At 38.1% G+C, this 23626-nt stretch overlaps 2 protein-coding genes across 4 annotated transcripts in view; one reads left to right on the forward strand and one right to left on the reverse strand.

Annotated features, from left to right (window-relative positions):
• Window positions 1–13137, reverse strand: part of SCRN3 (secernin 3) — a 37097-nt gene extending 23960 nt beyond the window's left edge. The window contains exons 1-5 of one of the 2 annotated variants that reach the window (XM_055572189.1): window positions 13016–13135; window positions 9795–9964; window positions 6434–6615; window positions 5484–5683; window positions 1618–1830 (exon numbers count right to left, since the gene is read on the reverse strand). In XM_055572189.1, coding sequence (XP_055428164.1) covers window positions 1618–1830; window positions 5484–5683; window positions 6434–6615; window positions 9795–9953 — 754 coding nt within the window. In that variant the 5' untranslated portion in view covers window positions 9954–9964; window positions 13016–13135. Of the gene's footprint in view, window positions 1–1617; window positions 1831–5483; window positions 5684–6433; window positions 6616–9794; window positions 9965–13015 lie in introns of both variants that reach the window. The other variant, XM_055572190.1, reaches the window with a different exon arrangement.
• CIR1 (corepressor interacting with RBPJ, CIR1) overlaps window positions 13055–23626 on the forward strand; it is a 41600-nt gene continuing 31028 nt past the window's right edge. The window contains exons 1-2 of one of the 2 annotated variants that reach the window (XM_055572187.1): window positions 13055–13279; window positions 18768–18862. In XM_055572187.1, the coding sequence (XP_055428162.1) occupies window positions 13208–13279; window positions 18768–18862 (167 nt within the window). In that variant the 5' untranslated portion in view covers window positions 13055–13207. The remainder of the gene's footprint in view (window positions 13280–18767; window positions 18863–23626) is intronic. The other variant, XM_055572188.1, reaches the window with a different exon arrangement.

A 23626-nucleotide genomic window follows, 5' to 3' on the forward strand; every position in this document is an offset into this window, starting at 1 on the left:
GAAACTTAGAGGAAATTTTTCAAATAATAAGACATTCTGGAAATTAAAAGTAAGGTATTAAATACTTGGAAAATAATGACATTAAGGCATTCTAAAAACATTCTGTCACAAACTTTTTTCTGCTGTATGTGTGCGCATATTTGTGTGCTTAGTCACTCCACTGTGTCCGACTCTTTGCGACCCTAGGGACTATAGTCAGCTAGGCTCCCCTGTCCATGGGATTCTCTAGGCAAGAATACTGGAGTAGGTTGCCATTTCCTCCTCCAGGGGATCTTTCTGACCCAGGGATCAAACGTGGGTCTCCTTCATCTCCTGCACTGGCAGGCAGATTCTTTTACACTGAGCCACCTGGGAAGCCGTGTTTTTCTGCTATATGTATATTTAATTTGTTTAATGAATACCTGAGAAGCAAGTATCAATCACTGACTGATTTTACCTCTGAGAAGCTGCTTTCTGACTGATTTATAGAACCACTTTATCTTTCAAGTGAAAGAGTATACATCAGTCACATATTTTTATTAGTGCAAAGAGCCTTTTAGCATTTATCTGCCACCCAATAATCTTCTAAATAATCTTCATAATTATTGGGTGGCAGATAAATAATCTTTGCATGGCAGATAAAGAATTTTTCTGGAATTATTTGGAGGCAAATAGACAAGACAAAGAGCCCTTGTGACTCAGACAGTAAAGAGTATGCCTGCAATGCAAGAGACGCAGGTTCAATCCCTGGGTTGGGAAGATCCCCTGGAGAAGAAAATGGCAACCCACTCCAGTGCTCTTGCCTGGAGAATCCCTTGGACAGAGGAGCCTGGCAGGCTACAGTCCAAGGGTCGCAAAGAGTCAGACACGACTGAGAGACTTCACTTTCACTTTCAGACAACATAAAAGTAGCGCAACACATGCCCGTTCTTTGTCCCCACATTCTACTTCAAGGAGATTATTCTAGGAAAACAGTCATGGATGTGAAAATAAATAAGCTATAAGCATGTTGTATAATTTTCAGTAGTGAAAAACTAAAAACAACCCAAGTAACAGGGAATTTGTTAACTAAAGTATAATTCATACAATCAATCTTTATAATGATAAAATACAGCCATATGGAAATACAAATATACGAAAATAATAGAATACCATGTACCTGTTGAAAAAATGAAAAAGTTCAGTACATATTAAAATAGAATGATATATATTACTGCTAACTGGTGAAAAGTTATGTGCAGACAAGTATGTGTGGAATGCAACCATTTTGTAAAACAGAGAATCAAGAATACCTATATATAATTTCATTAAGCATACAACATCTCTGAAAGAATACACAAGGAACTGCCTATAGGAAAAATAACTTAATAGGGGCCTGTTAGAAGGGAGACTGGAGTAGGAAATGGCAACCGACTCCAGTGTTCTTACTTGAAGAATTCCACAGACAGAGAATCCTGGTGGGCTAAAGTCCATGGGGTCGCAAAGAGCTGGACATGACTAGTGAACAACCCTTAGAAGGGAGACACTTCACTTGGGTACCTCTGAATTTTGAATCATGTGAATGTATTTATTTTTATAAGTAAAACAATGCTGAAGAATTTATGCTTTTGAACTGTGGTGTTGGAGAAGATAAATTACCTTTATGCTTATTCAGAAGTTTGTAGCCTTCACAGTATCTGCCTGATGAAATCATCATCTTGGCTGTGTCAAGATAAGAGTATGTTGCAGCAAAATCGAATTCCTTTTTCCCATCCCACCAACCTCTCTGTTTGGCATAGTTTCTCATGTCTGGGTGTTCCCGATCAATTTTGGTCGTTATAGAAAGCTGATTAGAAATATTGCGAACTCCCTCTATTTTGAAAGAAGAGAGGAAGGGAGAAGAAAAGTCACATTTAATGTAATGTATCTAACTCTGTACTTATGATCCTTAATCACTATTTCAATGTAAATATAGGCTTCTAAATGTTGTACCGTGTATATCTATTTATTATACACTCAAATGCATAAATAACTTTTCTTTTTTTTTTAAATGTATCATATTTTAATTTTCAAACCAAATTTATTTTCTTTTTTTTTATTTTATTTTTAAACTTTACATAATTGTATTAGTTTTGCCAAATATCAAAATGAATCCGCCACAGGTATACATGTGTTCCCCATCCCGAACCCTCCTCCCTCCTCCCTCCCCATTCCATCCCTCTGGGTCGTCCCAGTGCACCAGCCCCAAGCATCCAGCATCGTGCATCGAACCTGGACTGGCAACTCGTTTCATACATGATATTTTACATGTTTCAATGCCATTCTCCCAAATCTTCCCACCCTCTCCCTCTCTTACAGAGTCCATAAGACTGTTCCATACATCAGTGTCTCTTTTGCTGTCTCGTACACAGGGTTATCGTTGCCATCTTTCTAAATTCCATATATATGCGTTAGTATACTGTATTGGTGTTTTTCTTTCTGGCTTACTTCACTCTGTATAATAGGCTCCAGTTTCATCCACCTCATTAGAACTGATTCAAATGTATTCTTTTTAATGGCTGAGTAATACTCCATTGTGTATATGTACCACAGCTTTCTTATCCATTCATCTGCTGATGGACATCTAGGTTGCTTCCATGTCCTGGCTATTATAAACAGTGCTGCGATGAACATTGGGGTACACGTGTCTCTTTCCCTTCTGGTTTCCTTAGTGTGTATGCATAAATAACTTTTCTAAATTAAAGTTTTTATTTTGAGATAACTTGGATTCACATGCAATTATTAGAATTAAAGAACAAACTATGCACCTTTATACTGTCTCCCCAAATGGTAACACCTTGTATGATATCACAACCAAAGTATTGATAGTCATACTGTCAAGATGATATCACAATGATCACTCATGCTGCCCTTTCATAGCCACCCCCACTCATCTCCTACACCCACCCTTTCATTAACCCCAGGCAACCATCTGTTATTCATTTCTGTAATTGTCATTTCAAGAAAAACCATATAAATGGAATCATACAATATATAATCTTTAGGCTTTTTTTCCCCTCAGTTTAATTCCCTAAAGATTATTCCAGGTTATTATATGTATCAACAGTTCATTCCTTTTTATTGCTGAGTAGTAGTCCATGGTATAGGCATACTACAGTTCATTTAAATATCCCCAAGTTAAAGGACTGCTTGGTTCTTTCCAGTTTCTGCCTATCATGGGAAAAGCTGCCATACAAATTCATGTACAGGTTTTTGTGTGCATTTAAGTTTTATTTCTCAGGGATAAATGCACAAGATTGTAAGTGTTACACTGTATAATAGTTACATATTAAGATCCTTTTTTTAACTGCCAAAATGTTTTCCTGAGTGACTGTACGTTCTTACTAGCAATGTAGCAGTGACCCATTCTCCACCTTCTCACTAGCATTTGGTAGAGTCATTTAAACATTTTTAGCCATTCCAGTAAAATAGACAGCCAGTGGGAATTTGCTGTATGATGCTGGGAGCTCAAACCGCTGCTCTGTGACAACCTAGAGGGGTGGGATAGAGTGGCAGGTAGGAGGAAGGTTTAAGAGGGAGGTTCCAGACACATGTATGCCTATGGCTGAATCATGTTGATGTATGGCAGAAAACAACACAATATTGTAACGCAAATATCTTCCAATTAAAATAAATAAACTTAAAAATTTCTCAGCCATTCTGATAGAGGTATAATAATATCTCATTGTGATTTTAGCTTGCATTTCTCTAATGGGTAATGATGTTAAATATCATTTTGTGTGCTTTTGTGATATCTGTATATCCTTTTCAGCAAAATGTCTCTTCGAGTCTTCTTGTTCATTTTTCTAGTTGTATTGTCTTTTTACTGTTGAATTTTGACAGTTATTTATATATTTTAGATATTAGTCTTTTATATGAATTACAGTTTAAAAAATAGCCATAACTAAGTTTAGAACAGAAATAGAAGGCTTCTAAAAATATCATGACACTTAAGTTATAACAAAATTTTCAATTAAAATACAAAACAGAAGAAACAATAAAAACCTATTCTAAACAAATCATAATAAATGAAATAGATATGATAAATAAAAATTAATAACATTTTAAAACAGTTTAGAATGACAGGTGGCCAAGTAGAAATCAGTTAAATTACTCTAATGAAGTCATATTTGGGATGGTCTCACTACAATAATAGACTTAAGTCATGATAGAATCAAAGTCAAAGAAGAAGAATTTTCCATCTAGTAAAATAATTCCCTACAGTTAAGCTATTTAGTTCGTGGGCTCATTTACTATTAGGAAGAGAAACAAGTTGGCAAAGTTAATCTGCAACTGAATAATCAGACTCAATGAAGGTGTTCATTTTGGATGGCTTGGTGGGGCTAAATTTTTCAACAGAAAACACTTACTCATTTTTCTCTTGCATGTAGCATACTTGACAAAATAAAAAGTAATTAATGGTATGATCAGGCCAATTATCATGATAAGAAAAATAGTTCCAATTAAGTTTTATGTATTGATAAACATGCATGCAAAATATAAAATAAAATGTCCATCAAAACAACTGTCAATGACCTGTTGTGAAAAATAGCATCCAAATCCTGCAAAGCTCAAAGCTACCTTCATGAAGATTTTCTAAACTTCTCCAGTCCACAATGACTTTTACTTTCTTTAAATATTCATGGCATATATATGTATGTGTTATTCATGTACTATTTAATATTTTCACATGTGTATCTGTAAAACTATGAGATCCAGGGGTAAGTACACAGAAGGTATGTGAATATCCTTAGCACAAGACTACACTCCAGTGAAGGAATACTGAACAAAGAGTCAGGATGGAAATATTTAAATTCCAAGGCTAAAACAATAAATAAATAAAATTTAAAAACAATAAACTCTATCATTCACTGTCCTGACTACATAATTTCATATCTCTGGAATTCCTCACTGGAAAATGAATATATATGATCACAAAGACATCAAGAAAAAAAAAAGCAAATCATTCTAAAACAATCAACGGTTTTATTTACTCAATGACATTAAATGTTTCACTTTACTACTGTTACTACTAATATATTCTTTCTAACCACTAACTCACAATCACCAATCCCCAGTAACACTCCCTATAGTCCTCACCTCCATATCCACACATGATGAAATTTTGGAGTTCAGTCCAAAGTTTAAAAGATGAAAAAATAATAAAGTAATGGTTTTATCTCATTAAAAGGTAAAAAACTACTATAAAGCATACAAGAGTTACTTCACAGAAAATGTACACAGGTTATATGAAATTAATATCATATTTATGAAAAAGAGATGATAGCACCTTTTCCTCTTTTTCAAGAAAGCTCTTTATAGAGTTCTTTCACTGTATGTTCTTTCACATTTTTTCATTTCCCCTGCAGTTTTCCCCTTCATTGCACTGGAGTATAAATCTTGAAAAACAACTAAATGAAAGGTCTGCAATTAGGAGGTATTTTATTAACTGTAAAACAAATTAAATCATGAAAAGCTGTCCATACCTTCTACTTTTTCTGCTGCCCAGTACTTTCCTGCAGTCTCCAGAATCCAGGCTTCATTTCTATCTGCTATCAGGAAACTGTTGTGATAGCTAAATACCATCCTGCCCTCTGAACAATTTCCACCCTGGCCATATTTTTCTAATAAATCAACAATGACATTGAGGGCTTTTTCAGCTGTATCACCTCTTTCAAGGCCAAGTCTAAAATAAAAATATTAAAGCTCTCAGATTAAAAGAAATTTCCATTATTTTTCTTAAATAATTTCATGCACATGAGATTTTGTGTTTATGTTCAAAGAAAAACCTCTTCAAGTTAATAGATACAGTGAAATCCAACTTCTAACCTATTCCTTCTGAAGTTAGTTTGGGATGATGAAAACAAAGATCAGTGTTCAAATTCCAACTTGGTAATTTATTTGCAAGTTGATTTATCTCTAAACCTCCAGATTTCTCATCTGTAAAATCAGGATAATAATAATACCCCATAAGGTAACTGTGAGAATTAGTTATGGTCTAATAAAGTATGTTAAGTGCTTCTAACGAGTCATAATTTTCAATTCTCCTGACTTCCTTGGTGGCTCAGACAGTAAAGCGTCTGTCTACAATGTGGGAGACCTGGGTTCGATCCCTGGGTCGGGAAATTCCCTGGAGAAGGAAATAGCAACCCACTCCAGTACTCTTGCCTAGAAAATCCCATGGACGGACGAGCCTGGTGTCCATGAGGTCGCAAAGAGTCAGACACGACTGAGCGACTTCACTCACTCACTCCCTCCCTCCCTTCTCCTAATTAATGACATTTGAACTGATTCTAAAGCATTTTTAACACAAACTATAAAGTACCAAAGTCCAAACAATGAAAAAAAAAAAAGGAAGATAAAACATGTTAAAAGTTATACCAAAATTTTAAACTTAGACAAGTTCTATAGTGCAAAAATGTAACAAAAAAGTAACCTGACAAGGTCCATGCCCAGTAGTGCCTCTTCATCACAAACTTTTTCTCTTCCCCATACAGCTTCATTCCCAATGCAAACTCCATGCTCATTGGCTCCCATTTCTGCTCCCCATAACCAAGCTGGGCGACTAAGGACAACAGCATATGTTTCAGGAACTTGATCAATTTCTATGTAAGTACACTGTAAAGAAAGTCATAGCAACAACAATAAAACTGAAAAAGAAAAGTTATCAAAGTCTAGAATCTTAAAATCAATCAAAGACCTGACTATTATGAAATAGATTATAACTAAATTGAAAATTTCAATTATAAGGCATTACCCTTAAAAAATATTCAGAATTGTCCCTAAGAGCATTTATTCATTCAGGTATGTGCAGCCATGAAATTAAAAGACGCTTACTCCTTGGAAGGAAAGTTATGACCAACCTAGATAGCATATTCAAAAGCGGAGACATTACTTTGCCAACAAAGGTTCGTCTAGTCAAGACTATGGTTTTTCCTGTGGTCATGTATGGATGTGAGAGTTGGACTGTGAAGAAGGCTGAGCGCCGAAGAATTGATGCTTTTGAACTGTGGTGTTGGAGAAGACTCTTGAGAGTCCCTTGGACTGCAAGGAGATCCAACCAGTCCATTCTGAAGGAGATCAGCCCTGGGTGTTCTTTGGAAGGAATGATGCTAAAGCTGAAACTCCAGTACTTTGGCCACCTCATGCGAAGAGTTGACTCATTGGAAAAGACTCTGATGCTGGGAGGGATTGGGGGCAGGAGGAGAAGGGGACGACAGAGGATGAGATGGCTGGATGGCATCGCTGACTCGATGGACGTGAGTCTCAGTGAACTCCAGGAGTTGGTGATGGACAGGGAGGCCTGGCGTGCTGCGATTCATGGGGTCGCAAAGAGTCGGACACAACTGAGCGACTGATCTGATCTGATCTGATGTGCTAAGAATCTCCTGTCTGCTAAGAGATATATTAGTTATAACGATGAATCAGATACAGATCTTGCTTTCAAGAAACTAAGACCTGTACATTACTAAGACACAAGAAATGCAAAGTATAAGGACTATGAAGAAAAGTGAAGATGGGGTGCTAATAGAAGCTCAGGAGAAAGAGAGTTTCTAGTTGTGAAATCTTGAAACATATTGTAAAGGAAGATGTATGTGGATTAATGATGCACATTCCATATGGCAGCCCTTAAATACAAGTGATTGCCATAGAAGCCCATGTCACATGTGGGATTCGCCCATCAGGTACATCCACAACCGTGAAAAGAACAAGAACTACTGGCTTACAGGATAGGTGAGACAAATATGAAGAGATAAAACAGAAATGGATCCACGATGAGTAAATAGTCTCATCAAAACAAAACACTGGCCTAGTACAATTAGCCCTCCATATCCACAGGTTTCACATCCACACAGTCAACTAAACACTCATCAAAAATATTCAGCAAAAAAAAATTCCAAAAAGTTCCAAAAAGCAAAATAAATTTGCCACTTGCTGGAAACTATTTACATAGCATTTATATTGTATTTACAACTATTTACATGCCATACATATTGTACCACCTAGAAATAATTTAAAGTTTATGAGAGGATGTACATAGGTTATATGCATGTATATGTCATTTTATAATAAGGGACTTGAGCATCAGATGATTTTGATATCCTAGGGGGTCCTGGAACCAATCCCCCAAGGATGTGGAGGAACAACTGATACATAAAACATCTAATATTTAATATATCTTGGTACTAGAATATCAGTAAAAATGGAATGTAAAAATAAACAATTTAGCAATAAAAGCACAGTGTGAAATTTTCCCTTTAAATTCCATGCTAAATGGATTTTTTAAATAAAAAATTTTTAAAGTATCCTTTAATTGATGTGTATACTATCAAATGACTAGTGCATAGTATTGACAGTTATCACTGGATCAAAAAACCTCTTCTGATGATAAAACTGCCATTTCCAGAGCCTCGAATGACTGTTCCTATTCTACACCAATCAGAATCCTTTTTGCCCATCAAATTCCAGCTGAAACCCCAACTTCCGGTGAAGCCTTCTTTGATTCCTAGTCTGAATTAATTGCTTCTTCCCCACTGCTGTCGCAATTTGCTGCTCTTAAATTTGGTGTTGAAACTTCATCCTTCTTTACAAGGTGGCTAGTTACATACACATCCTATTCCTCTACTAGACTCTAAGATCCTGAAAGACAAAACTAGTCTTTTTTTTTTTTTTAATGATAGAAACTAAATGTTACAATTTATTCCATCTTCATGATTATAGGCATTACAGGGCAGGGTGGGTAAACAAGGCAAATAAAATCTTTTCTCCCCTCATTTAGCCAGATGCAACATGCTGGCATTTTTATGACAGGTTGACATTAATAACTAATTGACTTAAGTTGAAAGCTGGCAACAACAAATCTTTGCAATTTAGGATCTTCCTCCATAGCCACTCCAAGGATCTTAATTCCATGAGCTCTGAAATGGTGTTAACCACAGCATTCTTGAAGCTTTCAGATATTTTATTATTATTATTTTTGGCTGAGCCGGGTCTTTGTTGATGGACCCACGCTTTCTCGAGTTGCGGCCAGCAGGAGCTACTCGAGCTGTGGTGTGCAGGCTTCTCATTGAGGTAGCCTCTCTTGCTGTGGTGTTTAATAGTTGTGGCACAAGGGTGCAGCTGACCCGCAGCAGGTGGAATCTTCCTGGGCCCAGGGATTGAATCCATGTTCCCTGCATTGGCAGGCGGATTCTTAGTAACTGGACCACCAAGGAAGTCCGCAGTCGCACATCTTAATATGAGATCTCACACCTCTTGTTAAGAGTGACTGTTGTTTAGTTCCTAAGTCCTGTCTGACTCTTTTGCGACCCCATAGACTATAGCCCACCAGTCTCCTCTGTCCATGGGATTTTCCAGGCAAGATACTAGAGTGGGTTACCATTTCCCTCTCCAGGGGATCTTCCCGACCCAGGAAACTCAGCCCCGGTTTCCTATTTGGCAGGCGGATTCTTTGCCACCCAGCCACGTGGGAAACCTGTTGTTAAGGTAGGGAACTGTTAAAAGCAAGACAGAACCAGTCTTGACAGCAAGCTTTAACTCTCTTTCTCCTATTCAACATGCTTGCATATAGTAAGCATTCAAATTTTTGCTCAAAGAACTAATAATAATTATTTCAGCTTTCTACAAATTGCTAAAAGACCAGAATTCTAGTTCTGATTCAAATTATTTATGAAATTTAAATTCTTTAATTTTTTAACTTCTATAGCCTCTGCCAGATAGCTAACTAGTGATTTTTAAACACTGTTTTTGACATTTTTAAAGAAAAATATTGTTAACAAAATATGCATTTCACCTACCTTAAGATGTTCCTTCAGGTTGTCATGAACTGCAGCAGGAAAATAAACGACTTCTTGTACTTCATCACAGGGTCTATCTGAATTTTTCCCAAAAATAATCCTGTTATCAATTGTTGCTGGAGGTAATGCCACGAAAGTGTCACAGGAACAAGGTTCCATTTTTTTTTTAACTAAAAATCATATGGAAGTTTGCAAATAAAAAGAGAAAAATATTTTTATTTAGTACATACAAAACAGAGTTTACTTGATGACTAGGGGATATTACTGTCATATCTAACAAAGGATGTTCACTAAAGTTTTAAATTTCATATACTGTACTACAGAAATCAGTAAGAAAATAACAGGCATGACTCTAGTACTACAAGAATAAGTAAGAAAACAGGAATAATAAGTACCTTCTTCTAGTCTATAGCTCAGATTTACCCTCCAAGCTCTTTCTGTTCTCAAGTCTTCCCTGAATCTCCTTTCACTATTTCCATATTTGGAAACACCTGCACCTATACTATAAAGACTATGTTTGTCTACATATCGAACGAAGGATGTTCATTCAGTTCAGTTGAGTTGCTCAGTTGTGTCCGACTCTTCGCAACCCCATGGACCACAGCACACCAGGCCTCCCTGTCCATCACCAACTTTGAGTTTGAGTTTACTCAAACTCATCTCCATTGAGTTGGTGATGCCATCCAACCATCTCATCCTCTGTTGTCCCCTTCTCCTCTTGCCTTCAATCTTTCCCAGCATCAGGGTCTTTTCCAATCAGTCAGTTCTTCACATCAGGTGGCCAAAGTATTGGAGTTTCAGCTTCAGCATCAGTCCTTCGAATGAACACCCAGGATTGATCTCCTTTAGGATGGACTGGTTGGATCTCCTTGCAGTCCAAGGGACTCTCTAAGAGTCTTCTCCAACACCACGGTTCAAAAACATCAATTCTTCTGCGCTCAGCTTTCTTTATAATCCAACTCTCACATCCATACATGACTACTGGAAGAACCACTGCCTTGATGAGACGAACCTTTGTTGGCAAAGTAATGTCTCTGCTTTTTAATATGCTGTCTAGGTTGGTGATAACTTTCCTTCCAAGGAGTTAGCGTCTTTTAATTTCATGGCTGCAGTCACCATCTGCAGTGATTTTGGAGCCCAGAAAAATAAAGTCAACCACTGTTTCTCCATCTATTTGCCATGAAGTGATGGGACCAGATGCCATAATCTTAAGTTTTCTGAATGTTGAGCTTTAAGCCAACTTTTTCACTCTCCTCTTTCACTTTCATCAAGAGGCTCTTTAGTTCTTCTTCACTTTTTGCCATAAGGGTGGTGTTCATTAAAACATGTTAATTTTGAAACAGACTCACTAAATCAGACAAAAGCAAAAACATGCCAATAAAATTCCAAATTGTTATTTCCCATTGTTGAATTATGTTCACATTCAACTTGCACATCCTGATTGTATAATTTAATATCAAGATCATATCTTCATTTGTAATTTGGGAAAATCTTAAATCCTCAATTTTAGTAGAGCTTATTGGCTCAGTGGTAAAGAATCCACTTGCCAAGCAGGAGATCCCTGCCGAGCAGGAGACTATGGTTCCATCCCTGGGTCAGGAAGATCCCCTAGAGAAGGAAATGGCAACCCGCTCCAGTATTCTTGCCTGGGAAATCCCAGGGACAGAGTAGCCTAGTGGGCTACAGTCCATGGGGTGCAAAGAGGCAGAAACCTAGCAACTAAGTATCAACAGCAACAAAATTTGCTTCTAGAGTGGCAAATTGTTTTGTTTCCTTCTTTCCTCTTGTACTACCCAAACCTTAGAAGGGCTTCACACGAACAGATTTAAATGTAATCAATATTTCATTGAAAAGAAAACAAAATGACTCGAGTAAGAAAGAAACAAATTCAGCCTGAAATGCCTAAGGGTTTTTCTCTTCTATGGGGTCGCAGAGTCAGACACGACTGAAGCAACTTAGCAGCAGCAGCAGCAGGAAGAGGTCACCAATGCTTCTGTTCCTTTCTGTGGGATTTTCCTTCCTCTAAAAAAATTTTTTAAATTTATTATTTTTGGCCACACTGGGTCTTCCTTGCTGTGTGCAGGCTTTCTCTAGCTGTGGGGAGCCAGGGCTACTCTTGCTTGCAGAGCACGGGTTCTAGGATCCTGGGCTTGAGTTGTGCACCGCAGGCTCAGATGCTCCGCAGTATGGGGGAATCTTCCTGGACTAGGGACAGAAGCAGTGTCCCCTACATTGGCAGGCGGATTCTTAACCAATGGACCACCAGGGAAGTCCTTCGTGTGATTTTCATGTCCTAAATCACCTTCTATGTGTGTTCCAAAGTTAGTTCCACCCCTGCCTAACTTTGGCAAGGCTATTTAATCTCTATCTAAGCCTCCTGCCTCATCTGTAAATCTCTAAAAGGGTTGTTATGAGATTTTAATAAGACAATGTGTAAAACGTTTTGCACAATGCATAGAACATATCGGACACTTATATAAACGCTGTTTCTGTTATTATTTGTCAGAAGAGTACATTTCTCACAAAAAGTTTACTCCTGACATCACACGCCACGTCATCCTGGGAAAGGAATTGGTTGAAGGATCACCTACAGCAGCAGCAGCCACGTACCCTCAATACCCTGGAATCTCAAGAGCCATCAAGGTGCACTAGGTGATCTGACCTAACCAGGATAATAAGCTAAGAAAACACCTGATTAGGAAGACATCTAACCTATTTAGGAGCGGCAGTTTTGAGAGGCTTTACTAACCGGTTTCTAGAATATAGTCATCATTTAACAAATGTTTACGGACATCTTTCTGCACTAGGCGCCGTACAGTTGCTAACAAACTAGAGTCTTCGCTCTTGTGGAGTTGACATGCTTTAGTTCACCAAGAGCTTTCATCGTTTGATCCTCACAAACTTGCTACAGTTAGGGCAAGAATTACTACAGACGAGAAAAATCGGTGCAGGCAAGTTTCTGTAACTCGAAACAGCGTTCATAGAATAAACTGCTCGGACTTCAAGAACCTCTTGCAAAAAAAAAGGGCCGCCGCTCAGCACACACTTAGCACCCAAGACGGCTGCGGACTGCGCAGCTGTCGCCCGCGCCCCTCCCAGAAGCCTCTCAGTCCCCGCCCCCAGCACCCCCCCCCGCCCCCACGACCGCTCCCCTTTTCCCGGCTTCCTACTTCCTACAACTACTAGGCTCGTTCGCCCCTCCCTCCCTGCAAGCCCCTCACCTGGCCTCCGAGCTACCCAAGTGAAAGGGTAAAGGAGTGAGAAAGGGTGGCAGAGGAGCTAGTTGCCGGAAGTCGTCCCCTTTGACCCCGGAAGTTCCCCCTGCTACTGGAGGCGCAGTTCCGGTTAGGCGGCAGAGTTTGTTTACGTTGCTCTCAGATCTAGCGGTTGCATACCCCAGCTCAGCCTCCAAAATGGGGAAATCCTTCGCCAATTTCATGTGCAAGAAGGACTTTCATCCTGCTTCCAAGTCCAACATCAAAAAAGTGAGTACGGTGAGCAGGCCTTTGGCGCCTGTGTTCCTGGGACCTCCTGGAGGTCAGAGTGGTGGTGTGTATGGGATCCCTGGGACAGCCGCCTTTTCTCCATGCCTAAAGCCCTGGCGTTCTTGTCCCTCGCCGCTAGCCATCGAGGTTTATTTTACATCAGCCAGGGAGAAGGCGGCTCCGTCTGCTCTTTCGGCTCTGTCAGCTAGAATGTAAAGAGGCGAGATATGAAGATTGGTAACAGGGTTACTGGTTACTTCCCTCAGCAGATTCGAATCTCAGAGATCACGGCTTCTGAGCTCTGCTATCCCATACAAAAAAAGACTAGCTAGATCTGAAAAGGAAAGGAAAGTCACACCTTGCTTCCTCTTTTTATCCCGCCTTATCTTGTAGCGTCTGGTGACCTCTGAGCTGTGACTTTTTAAATAACCACTTACAGGTGTATTAGATCCAGTACAAAAAAAGTATGCTGAATATTACAGCAGTGGAAAGCAGAATAGTGAAGTAGGATGTATCTGAGGATTGAAACCTGACCTATATTCTGTTATTCCAGCACAGTCACTTTTAGCCTTGAGACCTTGCATAAAATATTTAATATCCCTCATCTTGAGTCTCCTAATTTGTAAATTAGGAATGATCCATATCAGTTGCCATGACTTGAAATTGTTATGAGGACTAAATAAGATGGTGTAGATAAAGACTTTCAAACACCACCTTGCTCTCTGCTTACTACATAGAGGGAGTGCACAATAAAATGTTAATTGGCCCCCCCCACACACTGTTATCCTTAGACTATTCCGAAAATACAGGTGGTAACCAGAGTTTCATACTGCTTATTCTATATGCTTTCCTGAACAGTCACAGCCAATTTCAAAGTTTTAACGACCCCTTTTTTTACTCCTGACTCTCAGCTCTACACTGCCAGATCTTAAGCCCTAACTGAAGGCACCTGAACACAGCTATATAGTAGACAATTTCATCTTGATATCCTACAGGCATCTCAAACTCAACATATTTGAAACGAAACTTATCTTTTATTCTAAATCTGCTCTTATATTTATACCTCCTATTTTCATATCAGTAGAAAATGCAGATAGTAACACAACCCTCATCCAGTCACCCAGGCCAGAAATAAGATTCATCCTTTTCCATCACTGCTTTATTTAGTCTGCTAATAAATTCTATTGCTGTTACTTCTTAAGTATCTCTTGAAGCCATCTCTCCTCCTTGTCACTACTGTCTGCATCTTAGCTTAGACCCTTATTGTCTTTCACCTGCTGCTACTGCTAAGTCACATCAGTCGTGTCCGACTCTGTGTGACCGCATAGACAGCAGCCCACCAGGCTCCTCCGTCCCTGGGATTTTGCAGGCAAGAACACTGGAGTGGGTTGCCATTGTCTTCTCCAATGCATGAAAGTGAAAAGTGAAAGTGAAGTCGCTCAGTTGTGTCCAACTCTTAGCTACCCAATGGACTGCAGCCCACCAGGCTCCTCCATCCATGGGATTTTCCAGGCAAGAGTACTGAAGTGGCTTGCCATTGCCTTAATTGTTATATTTCCTAACTGATTTTTCTGCTGCCAGTCTTGACCCCTCTCAAATCCATTCTCTACGGATCAGAATAATTATTTTTTTATTTAGCAGTTTTACTAAAGTATAATTCGCATACCATACACTCATATAAAGTGTAAAATTCAGTATTTTTTTAGTGTATTTATTAATTTTGTCATCACCAAAACAGTCCTGAAACATTTTCATCACTCTCCCCAAAACCCACATCTACTAACAGTCACTCCCCATTTGTCCTTAATCCTCCCCCTTCCCCAGCCTTAGCCAACAACTAATCTGCTTTCTATTTCTGTGAATTGGCCTATTCTGGACATTTCATATAAACTGAATCATGCAATATGGGTTTTTTTTGTGACTGGCTTCTTTGACTTAGCATAATGTTTTCAGAGTTCATACTGTATAATGTATCAGTATTACATTCCTTTTTATTGCTGAATAATTCCATGGTATAGATATGGCACATTTTATTTATCCATTCATCATTTGATGAGTATTTGGGTTGCTTCCATAGGGTAGTCATTTTAAAGCACAAATTTGATTTCTTCAGCTCCTTATTAAAATACTCCAGAATTAAGTCCAGATAACCAGGCTCCAGTTTATTTTTCCTTCATCATCCCTTACTGCTATTCTTCCATCTTAGATTTTAAATTTTATTTATTTTTTAAATTTTGGCCCCACAGCATGCAGGATCTTAGTTCCCTGACCAGGGATCGCACCCATGCCCCCTGCAGTGGAAACACAGAGTCTTAACCACTAGCCTAGCAGGGAAGTCTCCAACCTTAGACTTTATGCTCCAGTAAAATCAAACTACTCAATTCCTGTTTTACACTTTTGGATCTTTATCTGAGTTGCTCCCTCTGCCAGTGATATATTACCCTATTTTTCCCTTGGCAAAATTTTAATGCACTTCAAAATCCTGTTTAACACATTGAAGCTACTTGTGTAACAGGGTTACTTATTGCAGCTGCCTTTGTAATAACAGAAGATTGGAAATTTCTTAATATCCACCAGTACAGCAGGAGATTGGTTAAATAAATGATGGTGTAGCTTCACAAAGAAATGATACTCTTCAGCACCCTACCCTCCTGGAAAATAAAGCATTTTGTTTACTGTTCTGGGAATGATCTCCATGGTATAGAATTTATTTTATACATTTTTCTCTGTTTATGTATGCTGTATTATATGTGCATACATATATATATATGCATGCTGTATATGTTCGGTTCAGTTCAGTCGCTCAGCTTTGTCCGACTCTATGCGACTCCATGAACCACAGCACGCCAGGCCTCCCTGTCCATCACCAACTCCCAGGGTTTACCCAAACTCATGTCCCTTGAGTCGGTGATGACATCCAACCGTCTCATCCTCCATTGTCCCCTTCTCCTCCTGCCCTCAATCTTACCCAGCATCAGGGTCTTTTCAAATGAGTCAGCTTTTCGCATCAGGTGGCCAAAGTATTGGATTTTCAGCTTCAAAATCAGTCCTTCCAATGAACACCCAGGACTCATCTCCTTTAGGATGGACTGGTTGGATCTCCTTGCAGTCCAAGGGACTCTCAAGAGTCTTCTCCAACACCACAGTTCAAAAGCATCAATTCTTTGGCGCTCAGCTTTCTTTATAGTCTAACTCTCACATCCATACATGACTACTGGAAAAACCATAGTCTTGACTAGATGGACCTTTGCTGACAAAGTAATGTCTCTGCTTTTTAATATGCTGTCTAGGTTGGTGATAACTTTCCTTCCAAGGAGTAAGCGGCTTTTAATTTCATGGCTGCCATCACCATCTGTATATGTTCACCATTCATGAAAAGAGGGACCAAAAATGCATGTGTATGTGTTTGTTTATATTATGTATGTATATTACGTGTGTGTCCATGTGAACATCCTTGGAAGGATATACAAGACAGGAATAATATTGGCTACATGTGAGTATAGTTCATGGGGTTCTCAAGGCAAGAATGCTGAAGTGATTTGCCATTCCCTTCTCCAGTGGACCACATTTTGTCAGAATGTGAGTATAGTTATGTCATTTAAAAAATAAAGAACTTCTAAAAACCAAAACTTGGCTATAAAGTATTCTATTATATCAGCCTTCTTCTCTGCCCCCTAGAGTTAATCACTGTCTTGTTCTATTTCCTTACATTGAATGTATTCTGTTATCCATTTTTATTGTTACTATTTTCCCCAGATGAGGATTTATTGGCGTAAATGCAACCATATAAAAACATAAGCTATGAAAAACACAATCACGATGTGCCCCCTTCCTGCGCTGCCCAGACCCAAACATTGTTACTATTTATTTACACAATTCACATCTTTTTTATTATAAAATATCTTAATATACAGAAAGGTTAGTATGGTTTTTCTATTAGCAGATTCTGAGCATTTTGTCGGCAAGAATATATTTCACTACTTTTTATTTTAATCCATCATAAATATTCATGTATTTCAGCTCTTGAGCAAATGAGACTTGTAAAATAACTTTGTAAATCTAAAGCTTTAAATAAATGGTAGTTATTGTTATAAGTAGTATCTTAATCATTAGGAGGTTATTATTAATGTATTATTTGATCAGGCAATGACATCTTGCATTTCTCTATTTCAACTGTTTGCAGTTTGAGCTATAGTGAAAATTCCAAAGGTGCCTTTTACTGCCTATCCCAAGTGTAGACTTTTCTTCTGTAACATTACATTGGTAATGTTATATTGGTTATGACATATATGTTATGTTAGTTATGAAGACAGTAGAAGAAATTTTAGGAACTTATACAAAAGAAATTTCCGGGATAGTTCTTCCCTGAAGGATTCTCTTTTCATTTCTGTTTTTGCTTTTATCTCCATATTAATCCTTGTTGTCCACATCTCAGATTGTGGTCATAAAACTTACCTATCTGAGTACTATTAAATACTAATAACTACTCCTGTTTTGTGTCTAAAATTGAATAATGGCAGTCTTGTCCCCAGTCCTTCTCCCCACACTTGTCTGCCCCATTATAATTATTAATTATTTTATCAATTTAAGTATTAAATGTTTATCAATGTAAGTGTTAAATATTTTCCCTTAAATTTACCTTCTTAAAACAGCTTGTGAGAAACAGTTTTGCCTTGCTATTTATGTTAAGATTATCAAACACTTTATCCTTTACTTTAAAGAAGGTGGGAAGACACTGATATCTTTTAAACCTGGAGGTAACATGATTAAATATCCTTACATAAGCTGTGTGGGCTTTTTACCTTCACCACTTTTATGATTCTGAGAATATCACATAGAGACGCACTCAGCCTGTGGTGGTGGTGCCCTTGAGCAACTGCAGGATATCAGATGCATCTCTCGTTTCATCTGTTTCCTCTCTTGGTGGTTTAGTCGCTAAGTCTTGTCCAGCTCTTGTGACCCCATAGACTGTAGCCTGCCAGGCTCCTCTGTCCAGGCAAGAATACTGGAGTGGGTTGCCATTTCCTTCTCCAGTTTTTTCTCTTGTTCCTTCCTTTTTTTCTACGACTATCTTTCATCTCCTTTCCTTTTTTCCTCCTCCTTGTCTTCCATTTTTCCTTTCTTGGGGTATCAGTAACACTCACTGGCATCCAACGATATGCCCTGTGTGTTTTCTGGACTAGATATATTCCATGTAGAGAGATGGTCGTTCTTGTCTCTGAAACATCCGAGGGACTGAGGGCAAGAAGCTGTTGTACCCTGAGTGCTCAGAGTGGTTCTCAAGTTTGACATTCTTGACTGAAAGTTTAGCTGTTTTGAGTGATTATATTTTAGGACTTGCATCAAAGCATAAATTGGAATTTTCAACTCTTATTTTGTGATTGTGGCTTTATGATCAAAATAGATACGTTGTAAACTATAGAATAGCATTTTATGTTTTATTATAAAAGAGAACAAACTTATTTAAGTTTTTACTTTACTAATTTAGGTTTGGATGGCAGAACAGAAAATATCATATGATAAGAAGAAACAAGAAGAGTTAATGCAACAATATCTAAAAGAACAAGAATCATATGATAATAGGTAAGAAATTCCACTCTGCTGTTATTTTTTTAGAGTAATCGGTTGCATGAGAATATCCTTTACTGAATCATATAGTAGCTTTTTTTAACTGAATGCCCCCAGTGATAGGTCTATATTCCCTGTGATCTTTACTCTTACATTGATAGATGGGCACTTTTTCCAACCTTACCCGTAATTCACATAAAATATAGATTGATGTGAATATACACTCCATATACAGTTAATAGAGATGTTCCAACTTACTCAAAACTTGGAAGAAAAATAAATGTCTATACTTGAATTACTGAGGCCTCGTACAAAGATATTTCTTGAACATACACTGAAATGAAAAGATGCTCAAGATGGCTTCAAGAAGTGAAGTGTCTCTACCTGACCTGCACGTCATTGTTCTTTTAATAGGATAAGAGCTAGCGTTCCTCACTGGCTTACTGTAGAGTACAGTATCCACCCCTGCCCCAGCTATTGTCGTTTTATGTTTGTATTTGCAGGTCTAACTCTGAAGAGGATCTCTTTTGGTTAATCAAACAAATAGTGGTGCTTTTGATAAGTCACACTTTCTCTTCCAGTCATGGAAGAGACTTTGATGTATGGAATACTTTGATGTATTTCATCAAAACATGGATCTTAAGCAAAGTAATACTAAACTATTACCAAATACTCTCTTTGAAATATAGTGTATTGAGAGCAAAAATAGAGAAATAAAACATTTTATTCAATTAAGTACTTTTCTCACTAATTTATTTAATTTGATTGACTTTTATTGAGTACCTACATCATGCAAGGCAGCAAATGAAATTGTAGTGGCCTGTAATATAAAAGTGTGATGCATAGCTTCTGTCTAGCCTCAAGAAAATATAATAACGGATATGTACATACATACAGTTCAAGGCTGAAAATAATAACTAATTGAAAATACACTGTTATAAAAACTGTGGCACACTAGCATAAGACAAAAATAATTCCATGTGGGATAACAAGGTAAGACTTCATGAAAGAGGTGAGGGAGAAGGGACCGGCAAGGAGAAAAAGAAAGGTGACATTTGACATAGTTCAAAGCTGAACTCTGAGGAAAGATAAGGATTTAGAGCTATGGTTCTCAACTGAGGGCCATTATTGCCCCAGGAGATACGTGGCAACGTTTGGACACATTTTTTTGATTGTCATAGCTCAGGGGTTGGGTGATAACAACATCTAGTGGTGGATTCTAGGGATGCTACAAAACAGCCTACAGTGTACACAGAGAATGGCAGAGTCCAAAATGTCAGTAGCACCGCTGTTGAAAAGCTGTGATCTGCATCTAGTCAAAGCTTATTAAAGATGAGCATGGTGGGAAGGTGGAGAGTGTGTTAGGAAACAGCAATATAGTTGAGTTAGACCAGTACAGAGATCATGGATGCATGAAACAGGGCACTCAAACCCAGTGCACTGGGACAACCCAGAGGGATGGGATGGGGAGGGAGGTTGGAGGGGGGTTCGGAACAGGGGGACACATGTACACTTGTGGCTGATTAATGTCAATTTATGGAAAAAACCACAATCAGTTCAGTTCAGTTGCTCAGTCGTGTCCGACTCTTTGCGACCCCATGAATTGCAGCACACCAGGCCTCCCTGTCCATCACCATCTCCTGGACTTCACCCAAACTCATGTCCATCGAGTCTGTGATGCCATCTAGCCATCTCATCCTCTGTCGTCCCCTTCTCCTCCTGCCCCCAATCCCTCCCAGCATCAGAGTCTTTTCCAATGAGTCAACTCTTCCTATGAGGTGGCCAGAGTCCTGGAGTTTCAGCTTTAGCATCATTCCTTCCAAAGAACACCCAGGACTGATCTCCTTTAGAATGGACTGGTTGGATCTCCTTGCAGTCCAAGGGACTCTCAAGAGTCTTCTCCAACACCACAGTTCAAAAGCATCAATTCTTTGGTGCTCAGCTTTCTTCACAGTCCAAATCTCCTATCCATACATGACTACTGGAAAAACCATAGTCTTGACTAGACAGACCTTTGTTGGCAAAGTAATGTCTCTACTTTTTAATATGCTATCTAGGTTCGTCATAAGGTAATTAGCCTCCAATTAAAATAATTAATTAAAAGAGATCGTGGAGGTGGGAGTGTAAGAACCCATGCAAATATCTTGTTTCTCCCTAAATTTCACCCACTAGTGTTATTATTCATTGCTAGTTCTTGCCTGCATCAATTGTTACTGTGGTTTTCTATCAGTGATTTTCTGTTTCTCTAAATTCCTCTACATTTTTTAATTTGAATTTCTCTGGAAAGAGGATTTTTCCCTTGCCCTCACTTATTTATTTAATCATTTATTCCTGTCATTATGAACTCAGATATTTACTTAATTGGTTATAATTCAATACTCATATACTTTTTTGCTCAAGTTTTGACCTTTGCCAGCTCTATCAGCTTGACTCCTATGTCCATTTAACATCTTCCATCCTTTTAAAAAATAAATAAATAAAACTACTTCATGACACTATAAGATCATCAAAAATTTGTCTTTTGTTTTTCCCTGCTCCAGCGTTGGAATCAACCTGTTCCTTTTATTTTAGAAACATACTTTGAAACCTGGGTCTGGACACTAGGTTTGTTTTTTGCTTCTGGGTTTGGTTGTTTGAATTTACGAGTATATAAAAGCAAATTTATGAGTATTTGGAGTGATTCGCTACATTTTTCATTTTTCCTTCTTCAAAAATGTTGTCTTTAATAGTTCTGTTCCTTAGTATTCTATTTTTTCCCTTCTAAGTTTTTAAATGTCCTAGATATTTCTTAGTGTTTGTGGATATTGATCCACATGACAATCATATTTATTATTCTGAATGGATAAATAAAAGGATGTCAGAACATCTATACATTTCACTCTACTTAGAGTCAACAGCAAAAAAAGAAAAAACCTGTATAGGTTTTTGCTGCTGCTAAGTCGCTTCAGTCGTGTCCGACTCTATGCGACCCCATAGACGGCAGCCTATGAGGCTCCCCCTCCCTGGGATTCTCCAGGCAAGAACACTGGAGTGGGTTGCCATTTCCTTCTCCAATGCATGAAAGTGAGAAGTGAAAGTGAAGTCGCTCAGTTGTGTCCGACTCTTTTGAAGGTAAAACATAAATACTAATATAGTGGCTTTTCCTTTTATTTTGTATACCTGTTGAGTTTTGCACAAAATGGAATTGATCTTCCAGTTTTGATTGTATATTATTTTTGTTTCAGTGTAAATGAAGTGCTTTTTTGGAAGGGAATATATAAAGCATAAAATTTACTGTTTTATGTGTGCAGTTCAGTGGCATTAATTATATTCATAGTGTTGTGTACCATCATCACTGTCTGTTTCCAGAAATTTTTTTTCTTTACCCCAAGTAGAAACTCTGTTCCCCTGCCTCTAGCCCCTGGTAAACACTATTCTTTCTGCCTCTGTGAAATTTGTCTTTCCTAACTACATCATGTGAGTGGAATTATATATTTGTCCTTTTGTGTCTGGCATACTTCACTTAGTATAACATATTCAAGAGTCATCCATACTGTAGCATGTATCAAGCTTATTTTTTATTATGGCTAAATAATATTCCATTGTTTGTACATACCACAGTTGGTCTACCCATTCAACCATAATGAACACTTGGATTGCTTCTATCTTTTGGCTATTTTGAATAGTGGCATACCAGTATCTGTTCATCCCCCAACTTTCAGTTCCTTTGGGTATACACCTAGGAGCAGAACTGCTGGATCATCTGGGAGTTCTGTGTTTGACTACTGAAGAACCAGAAAACTGTTTTCCCTAGGGCCTGCACCATTTTACATTCCCACCAGTAATGCATAAGGGTTCCAGTTTATCCACATCCTTGCCAACGTTTGTTGTTTTCCTTTTTTTTTTTTTTAATAACCATTCTCATGAGTGCAGCATGGTATCTCAGGGTTTTGATTTACATTTCCCTATAACTAGTGATACTGAGCTTTTCATGTTATTGTGAAAAGCATGTAGCATGATATTGTGCTTCATGTTAATTTTTTAAATAGTGTCAATATAAGATATAATTTATGATCTTTAAAGTATATATTGGCTTTTAGTTTATTTAAAGTTTGGAGCCATCACCATAACCCATTTCAGAACATTTTCACCATCTGAAGAAGAAATCTTGTCCCCAATAGCAGTCACTTCCCATTCCCACAACCTGGACTCCCAACTCCTCTCAGACCTAAGCAACCACTGACTTACTTGTCTCTATAGGTTTCCCTATTCTGGAAATGTCATATGAATGGAATCACACAATATGTGGCCTTTTGTGACGGGCTTCTTTCATACAGTACAGTGTTTTTGAAGTCCATCCATGTTGTAGCTGTGTCATTGGTTCATTCCCTTTCATTGCCGCATCATATCCCGGTGTAGAGGTAGATCCTGTTGTGCTTTTGCCCTCTGCCTTACAGTTATTTGTAAACTCCAGTGGAAATAGAGAGGACTTACAATTATGCAGATTATACTTTGTGATAGCCTTTTCCAAATATAAGAGGAAATTCTATTTACTCTTTGGGTTTCTTCTCTTTAATCAGTACTTTACATAGATCTTATGAATTAAAGGTTTAACTTGATTATTCATTTGGCTTGTCACAAAGCTATTTTTCTAAAAAGCACAGCATATCTCTAAACAGAAAAACATTCTCTAAACACATATCTCTAAACAGAACATATCTCTAAACATCTCTCTAAACACAACAACAGTGTTCTCCAAACAGGGAACATTCGGTGTTGAAAAAGAAATTATTAAAAAAT

This window comes from Bubalus kerabau, chromosome 3 (assembly GCF_029407905.1).
Source record: "Bubalus kerabau isolate K-KA32 ecotype Philippines breed swamp buffalo chromosome 3, PCC_UOA_SB_1v2, whole genome shotgun sequence".
Taxonomy (NCBI): Eukaryota; Metazoa; Chordata; class Mammalia; order Artiodactyla; family Bovidae; genus Bubalus; species Bubalus kerabau.